The sequence below is a fragment of the Ascidiella aspersa genome, chromosome 5, assembly GCF_963924565.1.
Source record: "Ascidiella aspersa chromosome 5, kaAscAspe10.2, whole genome shotgun sequence".
NCBI lineage: Eukaryota > Metazoa > Chordata > Ascidiacea > Phlebobranchia > Ascidiidae > Ascidiella > Ascidiella aspersa.
Window position 1 is genome coordinate 27,803,759 of NC_139451.1, and position 15,037 is coordinate 27,818,795.

A 15,037-nucleotide genomic window follows, 5' to 3' on the forward strand; every position below is an offset into this window, starting at 1 on the left:
GGGGAACATTAAATGCTTTGAGAATATTTGGAGTCACGCACAATAAGGCTCACAAAGAGGTGTGTGGGATCAATTGAGATCCACATTTAGGCATTTAAAGGTTATAAGCATCAATAGTTATTTTAAGACTGATCACGATGTGTACGTTCAGTCTAGAAACGGAGAACCCATGCCAGAGAGCGTTTGGCTGGCTCTTCTAACACTAACCATATCCATGATGGTCGTCGGAGGATTTTTCGGAGGGATTATGAGCAAGTTCTTTCTCTCAATCATGTCACGAAAGCACGTGCTACAAATGTGTCACGTCACTCACATCATTGGCGTGATGCTCGTAGCTTTGGTTGGCGGTCTCACGAGATCATATGAAGCGATAATCGTAGGAAGATTTGTCGGCGGTTTTCCGTTTGGCGTTTATTACGGTGAGTTTTTTTCTGTCTGAAATAATAGCACAAGTTCGTTTCGACTATTCAGAAGCCAGGGATGCAAATTAGTTGAAAATATTTTGTTAAACGCTGGAACGCTTGCTTTCGGTCATTTTTTAAACAAAAAATACTCGTCAGCATTTAAACCGCAGCCCTTTAGAAATAAAAAGATCTTTCGTTTAAATTATTTAAATTTACGAAACGCTTACTATAATTGAAAACCAAGTGAAACTAGTGGTAAACTCCTATGTGACTTCACAGCTTTGGTTCCGATGCTAATGTCTGAGATGAGCGCTCGCAACAAACAAGTAATGTGGCAAAGTGTCGGAGTGGTGGCCATTACAGTCGGGATTGTGTTTGGACCCTCGGTAGCGCATCCTAAGGTGAGATAATTAAAATGGTCTACCGAGTGTAAATACTAATTGTCGCCTGAAAATCCTGCCTAACTTTGTTGGCCTACTCAACATTTCTAAACTCAGGATTTTCTTAATATTCACAAATTGTTAAAGGATTAAATTCATGCTGTTTGAAGATATATTAACAGTTATTGAGCAGTTAGGGGCGGACTTTCTGTTTGCATTTTCAATGTAGCTATGTCTTTATGGATTATCTTCTGGGTGGTCCACAGAGAAATTAAATAAACCTCGCCTATAGTAGCAGTGTAGTCTTTATGTAAATGGCCGTATTTGTCTAATTCTAAATAGGGTAATCAGGTGGCTGATGAAGCACGGTTGTGCAAAAACTTGTTAAGATTTCAATAAAATTTATTTTTATATAGTGTTACCTGATTAACCTATTTAGAATTGGAAAAATACGGCCATTTACAAAGATCACTGATGAAGCACGGCTATGTAAAATCGAGGTTTCAATACAAGTTGTTTTTATATAGTGGCACCTGATTACCCTGACACTGCCGTGTAGTTTTAAATAACACGCGCACGTTTGAACTGCACAATGAGTTTAAAATGAAATCTTTAAGAAACACTTTTTAAATTCATAACAACTAATCGTATGCAAACTGAATCTGTAAATCGAAGATGTCTTCTCGCCCTAAAGCACGTCAATGACGACAATGACTTCGAATGTTAGCAATATACTTTCGACTTTATTGTCTGAGACAAAATCAGTCATTTATAAGTCGAAAAGTATATTACCTAATCGTATGTATGATCTTTAATAATTACAACCAAGAAAATACTATTATAATAGTCAGCTTCGAAACACAAATTTCTTCTGACAGGCCCTGGGAAGTATCGACCGATGGCCTATACACGTGGCTATTGGTGCCATTCCCGCCATTATATACCTCGTCTTTAGCATCTGGATCCCAGAATCACCGTACTACTACATCCGTGAGGAGAGACAAGAGGAAGCGATGGAGTCGTTAAGAAAAATGAGGAAAGGCAGTGAAGTAAGTACGAGACAAAATGTATGACGGTAAAAATACATAAAGTGAATACGATTGAGCAGTTTGAGACTGTGAAACACGAACTTTAGATTTAGCAGGAATAATTTTAACCAAATCTAAGTTATTTTCTTTTTGAATATATGTTACACATTGAATCGACATAAGGTGACTAGACTTTGTATTCACGTAACTTGAAAAAAATTTTTTTTATGCGTTCTGTTTTGTGTATACAACAAGATATATAAACTAACTAAGTTACAATGAGGTTAAGTTGCATACAGTTCATATGCACAATATAGGTACGTATATACTTTAATTGTGATAAAAGTATATACGTTTTTTGGATGCATTTTTGCCTGATTTTTTTGGTATTAATTGAAAAAAAGTTTTTACGATATACGTCTTTCAGGCATATCTTAGAAGCGAAATTTCTGAAATAAAGAAAGAGGTCTACGCCACCACAACTATTGTTGGCATCAAAGAAATGATGACAACCAAACAATACAGGTTCATAACTTATTTGCTCTATTAGGGCAAAAACTAAATAGTGTTACCTAACGCTTATGTAAGTTTTTCATAAACATTACGTTGCCGCTACTGCATTTGTTTTAATACTTAAAGCAAAGTGTTGTTGAGATTGGCCATACTCCGCTCAAACTAATTTTCGTAGTTTTTTATGGGCGTTGGGCCCAAATAGTTGCGATTCCCTTTTTAACCCTTGAAAAGTGATTTACGGAAAATTGAATAGAGGGACCCAGATTGGTAACTAATGGTTTAAACCAGGGATGTCCAACATTTTATTATAGTGGGCCGCATTGACACTTGAAATAATTTAATGGGCCGCATGACCTATTACGTTTCAAGATTAAGTATTGGTCTTTAGAGTTATATATATATTTTTTTACCCATACTATACTATTAGTGCGCCCCTAAAAGCTGACTGGTACATTTTAATTAGGCTAATATTGAACGTTTAAAATACAACTTGGGAGTGAAAATGACTAGCGGGCCGCACAAAAATTTCACACGGGCCGCAATGTGGCCCGCGGGCCGCAGGTTGGACATCCCTGGTTTAAACAATAACTGTTGATGTGGTATTGTTTATGAAATCAATAAACTAGTAGGCTATTACAGTCCAAGATACCCCAATTTTTTTTCAAATATTTATATAGAAATCAGTTAATCTCAGTCTTCGCTATATATGCTGGATTTATGCTCAACGGATCCAACAACTTTGTTTTTTACGCGGACCAAGTATTTTTGCAAGCTGGAATCTCCAAGGAAAACGTCACTTACTGTACAATTGGCGTTTTCGTCCTGCAATGCGCTGCTACAATACTTGGGGTAAGAAATGCTTCAAGAAACTTTTATAACATTATGAACGTAATTAGTTACTCAGGCCTACTCATAAAACACTTGCTAAAACACCTAAAAATACTTGCTAGTGAATGTTGGAAAAATATATGGCGTTTCCCATGTTATTCTGTAGAAGTCCTAAGACATGGCTAATTGAAAGTATTTGGCTTACCTAGGTAACCTTTACGAATATGGCAGTACTAAAATATTCAAGTATAGAAAATTTTAGGCTGTCACAATAGTTTTGTTTACCTGAATGGTAATATTGCTAAAACAAAATCCTGAACATGCCAAAACTGTCGCTTAACACTGACAGAAATTGGGGACAAATTTAATTTTAATAGTGGCCCTGTAGTGACCCTGTAGGTCCGTTTATAACGACAGACTCATTCCTGCTGTGTCGTGTCAATCGCCTTCTTCTTGTGTCTGCTTATATGCTTCTGTATCTATACTCTATCGCCGGAGATCGCTCTGTCTCTCGTCTGAGACTACACCTAACTTTATCTGGTCTCCCTTGCTTCCCCTCTACTCTACCTTATGTGACGGAATAAACGATTCAAGCTAACAGTACTTCGTAGTCGGCTATATATCAACAACAATGATATGCCCTACAGCCCTCTTATTTAACCTTTTCTAACTTTTTAGACATTTCTTGTGGGGCGCATTGGTGGATACAAAATCAACATTGGAGCAACGATCCTTATCATCATTTCACTCACAACTTTCACGATCAGTCAAGCCACTCTCCATCTAGCACCTACTGTCATGCCCATCATCGCCATCATTTCATCCGCTGTGTTTTTCTGCAGGTCATATTAGTTTCTGTATATATAGGTAAACAAACAGTTTATCGCAAGAAAATCTGAATTTCGGAAACTCCATATTATTTCATACATTTCCAAGGATTCAATTTTGTATTAGATTTAACATTACAATGTTGTGTACGACTCAAATCAACTCAACAAGGGATGTCTTGTTGTTATTAGGCCAAAATTAGACTCGAGCATTAAAAATACTATTTTCATTCACAGGAACCCTTATGTTAGTTTGGTGTCGGATCGGCAACGATATGATCGAAATATCGGACAAATTCCGATAGCAATACTTGGCATAGGGTATTGGCTCTGATCCTATAATTTCGGAAAACCCTATACACAGCTCTTTGAAATTTAAAATGAAAGTCATTCATCATATTAAGTGTGTCAGTGTAAGCAAGGCAAGCGGCGCTAGTCTAAGGTGAAACTCGAACTTACATTATCGGGGCCTTCGCTCAACTAACTCAGTTATGAGCCTGTACGTTTAATAGACAAGTCATCGCAGATCGACCAAATTAGCATTATCTTCCGACCGTTGTAACCTTTATGACTGATTCTGCTGGATGTACAGCTTTAATTCAAGCCACGGGCATATTAAAGGGATTTATAACTGCTATTTGACTCCGACTGACCCTTACTTAGACATAGGCGTCATTTGAAATAGGTTTTATATACATTTTTTCCAGTTCGGTTGCTATAAATAGAAGAAGTTGCAGTTGTGGAAGGAAATGTCTAAACATGCTTTTGTAATATTTTAGTGCTAAAATCAAACTACCAAAACTGCGAAGAGTGCCGGTATCTTATTTAATCAACGTGTTTACTTGGAGAATATTACCCTAGATTGTGTATAACAGGGAGGGGGGTCGTTGGGTTTGAGTAAACTCAGCATTGGCTCTTTTTGTTTAAATTAGTATTGAGGATATCATTTTAGAATATTAAAAAAAATAAGATGTCTTGATTTACAGTTTCTTTGGTGGAATTAATATTGCCACATTTGTCTTGCTGGGTGAGATTACAATCGAACCAACCCGAACCACAGCCTTTGGATACGGTGCCTTCGTTTTTTGGTTTCTTTCGTGGTTCGTCGGATTCATTCCTCCCTATTTGCGGGTGCAATTATTTTTAACTTGTGTATATAATAAAGCGTTTCCAGTGTCGGGCAACAATGCTAACCTAACTTATTTCGGTTTACCTAATATTGGTATTCCCAAAGGTAAATGACTAATTGTAAAGGTGGTGAATTATACTGAAAATAAACCTAATTTTGTTGGCCTACTCGACATTTCTAAACTGAGGATTTTCCTAATATTCACAAATAGAACTAAATTCATGCTGTTTGGAGATGCCATATGAACAGTTACTGAGCACTTTATTGTTGATCAATCAATCAAGTAGCAGTTAGAAATCAAGTAGCAGTTTAAATGTAGCTATGTCTCCATGTATAATCTTCTGGGTGGTTCACATAGAAATTAAATAAACCTCGCCTATACTAGCAGTGTATAGGTTGAAATAACACGCGTACGTTTAAACGACACAAAGAGTTTAAAATGAAATCCTCCAGAAGCAAAAAAAAAATGGTGAATTTACTGAAAATAAATTATTCTGGTATTTATTTGTTTATCCAACGTTTTCGGCTATACTAAGCAACTTCACACTGGGGGATCATCAGTCCGTATCAATCAATGAAAGACACACACAAACATATGTGTTTAATAACATCTGTGATCTAGCCCCTCGGAAGTTGCTTTATGACCAACGATTTTCGGCTATACTTATTCACAATTTTTGTCGTTTTACTTTGCGTGCTGTTGGGCGTGGTGTTGTTACATTCCCTGATGATGGCATCCTGGATAGGTAGCCTGGATAAGTAGCCGAAACGTCGGTTAAATAAATAAATACCAGAATAACTTATTTTCAGTATATACAATGCCTGGTAGAAATACCATATTTATTAGGGTGATGAATTGTTAAAATTTGTGATTTTGATGTTGTTGCCATATAAGAACACATCCCTATTTAATCAGATTGCAATGGGTTCTTACTCGATGACAATTTGGCTTGGATGCACTATACTCTACCTCATATTCCAGAAATGTTTCCTTCCTGACACAAAGGGGAAAACGCCGGAGGAAATTCAAGCCCATTTCAAGTGAGAGATGGAAAAATACTTCGGTGAAAATTTTGTTAATACTATTTTTTGCCACACCTTTACTTATCGTAACGTGTCCAACTTAGTGGTGTGATTTTAGGCATGTAAAATGCGTATTGTCCTGTTTCGCTGTTTTTGCTTTATATGTCGTGTTCGTATTACGATAAAGTCTTAACATGTCGCGACTGAAAATAAAGCACATCCTTAGTTAATCTATTTACTTTATTAAAACTTTAGAGCTTCATGCTTAACTCTACGATTGATGTTGTTTAATATAAATTTGTTTAGTCTCTTATAAAAGCCTGATATGTTCTTTTAAATATTCCTAGTAATTTGTGAGTTTTTATTTTAATATTACGCCATCGCTTTTTGAATCTATGGTGTTTTATTGTATTCTCTTTCGTTCTTCCTTTATCACATTAACCAATTGGTCCGATTTTATCCTTTTTTATCGCGCTTTCACATTCTTTTTCATCTTCGCAAGATGCAATGATGGTTTAGTCGTCAAATTAAAGTTCTGCTCTTTTGTGAATTTATCATTTTCGCTGAAAAAATGACGCCACCCGACTCTATTTTTTCTTAACTTATATCATTTATTTTGACAATATCAAAACCACGCCGCATCGCTCAGGACACCACTTTGTAGAATGTGTTCTCGCCCCATAACTGGGCGGCATGGGTACGTTTAAACTTTCTATATTTTGATTGTTTTAAGCAGGGGTTCCCACCTTTTTACATCTTGGCCCCCTGTGAAAACTTCAAGAAATAATTGCCCCCTATTTTTTCAACCTTTTGAAAAAAGTAAGAAACTTCATTTTAATTAAAAAACTGGTTTATACACTAACCGGTAGTTGAACTACCAAACTATAGATCTTAATGTTTAGATTACCGCCTTTTTGGGGATATTGAGTTTTACCATATCCACATTATAATTAATATTCCAAAGTAAAACTAACCAATGTTTCAGCCACATAGCTAATGGATGATTCTAAATCTATTTGTTAATTTTTTTAATAGCAAACTTAACAGCTGTGAAAAAAACAAAAGTCCGAACGTTCATCCCTTATACTATAGAAGTACCGGGACACCATAAACAACAGAAGACCTGCGGTGCACTTTCCTGAAGTAAAAAGTTCTGAGTAACATATATTAGTGCAAATTTTATGTACAATACAAAGCACTAAGAGCATAAAAAATGACATCACAGATTAAAGTGAAATGACCTTGCAAGCATTTGGAAGCCGATAGGGTTCACGTGCAGCTTGTTAACAAGTTTTAAAATAAATCTACAGGATCGATACGCGCGAAATTCCATCAACGTTGGATCGAAATAGCAATAAATGCCAGTAAACAACTGCACTTCCTAAACTCTTTGTACTTTTTTTGTACCCTAATGGCCTTCTCATGTGTGTAGTAATGTATGGTTGGCAGTTTGCATTAATATGTGCTAAGAACCGGTACACGATAGTATGGCTTCTCACCCGAATACTTTAAGGTGGTATATTTAGAAATGTGCGAAACCTTAAATTAATGGTTAATTTTGTAGAAATTAAACTTTCCTGCAGCTGTATTGATTTTGTCCTCACACTTAACCCAAATGAGCCAGACATAATTACGAGCGACACATAAATTATGATTCGGTAAAAGTACTACGACACCACTTCGATAAAGATAAGGTCATCTGGTCGGACCGGATATTCAAGTTCACGAAGTTGGCTTTTTTTGTATTCATATACTGAAACTCAACCTGATAAACATGGCAACTAATCAAGCTTTATATTGACATGGTAGCACGAATAACGTATTTTGATGAATTGAAATTCAATTTTCAAAAAACCTAATTGCTAACAAAAGTGCTATTAATCGCGTTCATTTATTCCGGTCCAACGTTGGTGTAAATTTGTGCGTGGCAAGGCTACAAAGTTATTTTTGTACTTGTTAACAAGATGTAAGCGTGGATTTAATTATAGCGGATTATTAGATGCCAGTTCAAGGCAGTCTTACTACAAGCAGCAATGCCAATTCCGTGTATGTGTGTGTGCGTGTGTGTGCGTTGACATGCTTTGCACAAACATTTAAATATTACTTAACTCGCAGCTGTTACAGAAGAGTTTGCAAACTGCTAGAGTAAGGCAAAGCTATCAATAGAAATCTGGACTATACTATCTCTTGCAAAACATTAATCAAGTAAAAACAAGAAACTAAAGCTTTCATAATTTAAAACAAACTCTTATAAAACATAAAAGCTTGAGAAGAGCTGCGCTCCGGACCAAAATCACTCAGCAAAGTTCTAAATTTCGCAAAATAAATATCATCATCAGTTGTCTTAATTCAAATTAAGATAAACTGATGATGCCATTTATATGGCGAAATGCATATTTGTATTGAAAGTTTTAGTCCTTTGCTGACTGATTTTTGTTCGGAGCGGTGCGCTTCTCAAGCTTTTATTAAAAAAAAGTTAGAACTTTTATCGTCGGCATTATGTGTTCTGTTGGAGGGCAAGATTCTGTTGTGGATATAAATACTAAGCTCTTATAAAACATTCTTTAAAAATGTCCGTTTTCTGCTAGATTTTAACCGAAAGTTTATAAAATGTTGGTTAAAATAGTTGTTATCTGTGTTTGTGCGTTGCTTGCCTTGTGCGTCGAAGCAAAGGCAACGTGTGCTGAAGATCAGTTCGGTTGTGGTCCACAGTATACAATGTGTATCAGTCAGAGTAAGCTTTGCGACGGATACGACGACTGCCACCTCAGGGAAGACGAAGCGAACTGCGTCACTTGCAAATCGGGAGCGGATCTTTGTGATGGAAGGCGGTGCTTACACGACAGTCGAAAATGCAACGGTTTAGCTGAATGCAACGATGAAAGCGACGAGGTTAACTGCATAACTTGCCAAGCAGGAGCGCTGAAATGTGACGACGACAAGCAGTGTGTGATCGCGAGTTTTTGGTGCAATGGGCACATTAACTGTCGGGATAGAAGCGACGAAATATACTGCGCTTTTTGTGGCCACGACGATTTGCAGTGCGACAACGGCGAGTGTCTTCCGCCGGAATGGTGGTGTAACGGTATGATAGATTGTCAGGATGAAAGCGATGAAGCAAACTGCACAAGTTGCAGTCAAGGTATGCGATTGTGCCCTGACGGAAAGTGCATTTCGGAAGTTCAATGGTGCAACGGGTTCGGGGAATGTTCCGAAAACGGTGATGAGACAAACTGCAGCATTTGCAAATACGACTCTGTGCTTTGTATAGATGCGCCTGCGTGCGTTCATAACGACAAAATGTGTGATGGGATATCGCATTGCCGTGACGGAAGCGACGAGATGTACTGCAGAGCTTGCAAATATCAAAAGGCAGACGGTAGGATCCAGTGCATCGAACGAATAGAGCCGTGCGACGATCGGCGTATACGGGTGAGCGATAATAAGCGCGTTGTGGTGACACATTGTTTAAACGAGACCAGCAAGATCAAGTTGGAAGAAATCCACAACAACACCACTTGCCACCAACTCATGGGGCCGTGCGAGGGGCGGAGAGACAGGGTTTGTGGGAATGGACAGTGGGTTTGCGAGAAAGGAACGCATACAAGTTTTTCACGATGCAGTGACGGATATCTCATTGAAATCAATGGTCATTGCAATGATATCCCAGATTGTCAAGATAAAGATGATGAAATGAAAACCGGACTGGGATTTAAGTGCTCTGGACTAAGCAGAACAGGAATTTGTGTTTTACAACAGCTAAACATCTACGACGATATACCTCAATGCGCGGATAAGTCAGATATTTGTTTCGTTGATGGTCAATTTAAATGCTTTTTGTGCTTGGACAAACGTCTGGTTGTTTCTCAACAGCAGGTTTGTGACGGGATGGTAGACTGCTACGATCTTTCCGATGAATGTTTTTGCGACAACCAAACAGTTTGCCAAGGAATCTTGGGTGACGCTAAAGTCACTTGTCCTCATAACCAAATACATTGCCACAACGAAACGGACTGTGTAGACATGGACAAAGTACTGTGCAACCCAGAGGTCAATTGTGTCGGAGAAATCAACATGAAATTTTGCGGACTAGATCAGGAGAAGGGGGAAACAATTAGGTGCGAACCACATTCGCAAACTTTCAAATCAAAAACTGCCACAATGTGCGACGGAAGGCCCGAATGTCCCAACTTAGAGGATGAATGCGAAAAATGTTATGAGAGTACGCCCGTGTTCTGTGAGATAAGATGTATTAGAGAAAATGGAGTGCACTTTGGAATTTCTTGTGTAGGCCAACAAACACCTCAAGGATATTGTAATGAAACTGGACTGTGCCCAAAGCGTCACGATTGCGCCACTGAATTAACAACAACAAGCATCGATGTAAACTTCCTTTGTGACGGAATAACAGATTGCATCGACAAATCCGACGAGGACACGGCGCGATGCAGCGAAACGCGGTTTTACTGTCGCAATGGAAAGCCCCTGTCGGTGGACATTAAGTTGGTTGAAGATGGAATCCCTCAATGTTCTGACGGAAGTGACGAATGTCCGCCCAATAGTAAGCGAAGTACAACTTTCTCGGATCAAAAGGAAATGATCGCAAATCCTGTATTCAGAGTCTTCTTCTTAATAATGGGGTTGGCGGCTGCCATTGGCAATTTAGTGGTTGTGGTTATCAACATCAAAGATTTTCCTAAAAAGCAGCCAAATGGCAGTAACGTAGCAAAGTGTAATTATGTATTTCTGCTTAACTTGGCATCCGCTGATTTTCTAATGGCGATTTATCTTATTGCAATAAGCATCAAAGGTTTACAGTTTTCTGGGAAGTATTGCTTCTTTGACGCAGAATGGCGCGCCAGCAACACTTGTTCCATGTTTGGGGTCGTGTGTGTTGTAGCTACTATGGCCTCTTCAGGTATCATGGCTGTCATGACTGCGTTTCGGCTTATTACCATATGCAAACCGTTTCTAGCAAAAACCTTGGAGATGAGGAGTATATATATTTCATGTGCGTGTGTTTGGCTCTTGGCATTTCTAGTTGCGCTTCTTCCTTTAGTCGATTTCCCTTCAGGATATTTTGTTTCTCATAGTTGGTTTCCAACTAGATTTTTTAAAAGTAGCCAAGTGGTAAAGCAAGAAATGATGTGTTTAGCCAGCAATATCAAACCCAAAAACATGGCGTCACTTTCTTGGCATGACGTCATTAGACTTATTACAGAAGCTTTTCCAAATCAACCAATAAAAGGAAAGTTTGGTTATTATAGCGAAACAAGTGTTTGCATGCCCCGACTGTTTGTTTCTCCAAAAGACGCCTCCTGGCACTTTTCAATATCTATTATTAGCCTCCTGATTTTGTCATTCACTTTCATGCTTGTGGCTTACATAATAATTTACAAAGAAAGCAACAAAATGGCCAAGGCAAGAAATAAATCAGGCGATAATGTAATGCAAAAACGTATTTCTCGCTTGCTTTTTACCGATTTTTGCTGCTGGGTTCCTATTTGTGTGCTCAGTTTTATTTCAGTAGCCGGTGTTCCACTTTCCAATGATGCTTACATTGTAAGTGCTGGTATTTTGCTTCCCATTAACAGCGCTATAAATCCCCTGCTTTATTCCACATTGCCTGACAAGTTAGGTGTTTGGTTCGGGAAATTTAAAAGTGATATATTTAACGGAAACTAATCCTCTGTCGATGTTTCTAGTATTCTCTTAACCTGCAAACACTAAATAAAAAAGCCTAATTTATAATCAACCATGTTTGTTTAAGTTGTCATTTGTAAATACGACTTTGCAATTTAAATCAAATACTTTTAGCGTTCCTCGTTTTTGTTACAACGCATATACATACATTTAATGACTGGTTACCGACCTGGGGTCCGAAAGGCTTTAGTAGGGGAGCGTCGTGTACTATCCAAACAAAAATAAGTACGTTATTAAAGATAGATTTTTACATGAAAAAATCACCGCGTTCTTACGGAATACTCATATCAAATACGTTATTATACAGCATTTAAATCACTTTGATTCAATACTTGAAGTAAAGTTTTACGATGCTATGTGAACATACTTTTCGATTGTTAGGTTATAAGCGCACAATACGTTTGTCGGTACTAAGGACGTTGACATTGCTTTTCCTGCGTATGGCGTGGCCCAAAGGCAAAACGCGCTTTACCCAAACGCTTTGACTTGGTGTAGTTTCTTTGTGCAAATGCAATTATAAATCTTGTTTCAATGTATATATGTTGTCTGCAAGTTTATTCGCTAACTTGTTTGGTTGACCGTAAAATAAACAAAATTAATAACATGGTTTTATATTATGTTAAAGATTGGACAGAACTTTAGCTGCGCAGAACAATAAGCTCAACCTGTGTTAATCTAAATAAATATTAACAATGTTAAAAGTCATAATACTAAAACGTTATATTGGTCCCCGACATTTCTGGCGTTTTAGAACTGCTTACACTGTCAAACGAGTGTTTAAATGTTAACACCAAAACGGTATAAGCACGTTTTAAATATAAAAAAAAAAAAACTAAAAAACACCTTCGCATTCAATTTTGAGCTTTTTCAAGGATAGGGTTTTCAAGGACACGTTGACAGTTAACAAGTAATATTTCAACAGTCGATTGTTAAACATGTTCAATTCGATGCATTCGTGGAAGGTTTGAATGTATTTATCGACTCCATTTCACTTTCATATTTTTTTGAACGAAATCAGCAGATTTCATAAGTCTATTTGCATTGTTCAATTTATGACGTCATCGCCTAACACTTCTTGCCTACCATGGTCCACGCGAAGCGCAAAAAATTTAGGGGTCCGCGGTAAAACAAGTTGAAGAACCCCTGATTTACATTGATAAATGAAAATTTAAGAAATATTAGCCATTCCTTTGTATTGATTTGCAATTTCCTTAAAATTTCGGGCCGTACTCAGAGCCAATCTCAAGAGGTCCAACCATATAAAGCTACCCTGTGCGAAATACGTGCTGAAATTCTCTCCACACCTACCACTAAATGTCGCTAGCATGCTGCCTTACTTCGCTCTGACGCATTTCAACGCTATACAGAAAGTGACGTCAACTGTGAAACGCTTTGTTGCACTTTTTCTCGCTTGGTTGGGACTTCCAGAAATTTTTTTGACTTGAAGTCATTTGAAACAACTTGTTTACAACATTGTTGTTTACTCATAAAAAGGAAGAGTCTACAAACGTGTATGGCCACTAAAAATAGCACTGTAAGAACACGTGCAAAAGTTATGTAATATCCCTGAAATAAATATTTTGGTGCCTGAACTGACAGCAACATTTAATATAATAAAGTAGTCAAATTGTCTCTGAAATGGAATGTATAAAGTTAGAACTAAATAACAGTATTGGTGCTCGGTGAATGCTTGTGTAGTATAGGTGCTAATTTACATAACCTTTGCATTTCTTTCAGGCAATGAACTCCCACGGCGAGATATCGCAGGGAGACTCAGACATGACCAGCTGATTCCATTACCTAATTGCAATCACTCTATCCTATTTAGACTTGTAAGTTGTTAAATATATATATATATATATATAATTGCATTAATTGTAATTTTACTCGAATTTGTTACCGATATTTGACTTATCGCTTATTTACTTATGAAAAATCAGCGAAACGATTTGGGTAGCCAAATCTTGCATTTACACTTTTGGGTCGCTTCGGAAAAAATATTCTACACAAATTCAGGCGTTCGCCTTTTTGGTTGTTTACAACATAAAGTTGTTTACAACATAAAATTGGAAGTTTAAATAATGATTAAGACCTAGAGGGGAGCTATTTATTTTCAGTTTTTTTAACTCGCGTAATTTAACTCGTGCCCTGAGAGAAAAGTGATAACTCACGGCTTCCCGGAAATTGGAATGTACGTACAAGTGTACAACGACATGTTAAACCCACTCGACCGATAAAAACCTGTAGGAAATTACAGTAAACGGACTCTCGTCACAATGTTTGTCAGGAATTTATATAAATATGAGTTCTCTTAATATCTTTTCCACATATTGATCAAAAATGATCTTGAATTCAAAGCCCTTTGAAGGCGACAATTTTATAGGGTGTTTTTCAACCTATTAACATTCTATTATTTTGTAATTCTACCATTTACTGGTCGACATCAGCATAAATATAAGTTCACAAACAAAATCCATTGGCGTAGTAAGCGAAAAATACAACTCTAACTGACCTAATCTGTTACTACTTAAACCTTAATGCGTTTCCGAAAGAAAAAAGGGGGCTGCATAAATAACTTAAAATAGCGAAATTAATTCACTGGTAAAAAAATCGAGTCAGTTAAGCAATCTTAATTAAACATCAAAAACATTGGTTAAAAATTCTTTCGAAATAGCTATAAATTATACTGTCTAAATTCTATACGAACAAAAAAGATACATGTTAGAAAGGTAGGCCTATTGTTTATGCGGTATTTTTGTAAAGGCAAGCTTTGAACCTATATATGTTAAAACATATAGATTATATGTTTCTCAAATGTAGCTTCAAGACGCTAAGTACTACATTTTTTGTTAACATTAGTTGAATGAATTGTTTTCTAATAAAAGATGAACTTATATGTTGAGGTAACGCTTTTCGGTAAAAGCTTTCTACGAGTGCGATGATACGTACGTGCAATAAATGTGTAAATATTAGTCCAGAGAAAAATTGCGTTTAGCCATCGTAGTTGTGCGGTAGTTAAACTATTCTGGAGTTTTAAACTTAGCTCGGCGGATTTTAAAACAGAAGAGCTTTCGATTTGTTACCCAACAGTTCAGGAAGAGAACAGGAGGGGGTCTTGAAGCATTTTGAACGTTTCGAATAAATCTTAAGATAATGGCTGAGGTTGTAGTTAGATGTACAATGAATCACAAAGTCCATAGGA

At 37.2% G+C, this 15,037-nt stretch overlaps 1 protein-coding gene across 1 annotated transcript; it reads left to right on the plus strand.

Annotated features, from left to right (window-relative positions):
- Positions 1-217: 217 nt before the first annotated feature.
- On the plus strand, positions 218-4,005 carry LOC146145743 (solute carrier family 2, facilitated glucose transporter member 5-like). Its single transcript, XM_083390666.1, has 6 exons — positions 218-419; positions 684-805; positions 1,663-1,833; positions 2,240-2,337; positions 3,003-3,174; positions 3,832-4,005. Exons 1-6 carry the CDS (start codon positions 218-220, stop codon positions 4,003-4,005), a joined length of 939 nt encoding a protein of 312 aa, XP_083246792.1.
- The last annotated feature ends 11,032 nt before the right edge of the window (positions 4,006-15,037 follow it).

Bases quoted from the DNA above. Each gene is read 5' to 3' on its own strand.
- LOC146145743 (XM_083390666.1), top strand. From the start codon at position 218: ATGGTCGTCGGAGGATTTTTCGGAGGGATTATGAGCAAGTTCTTTCTC. The intron at 420-683 runs GTGAGTTTTTTT...GTGACTTCACAG, and splicing joins TCCGTTTGGCGTTTATTACG to CTTTGGTTCCGATGCTAATG. The intron at 1,834-2,239 runs GTAAGTACGAGA...TACGTCTTTCAG, and splicing joins AAATGAGGAAAGGCAGTGAA to GCATATCTTAGAAGCGAAAT.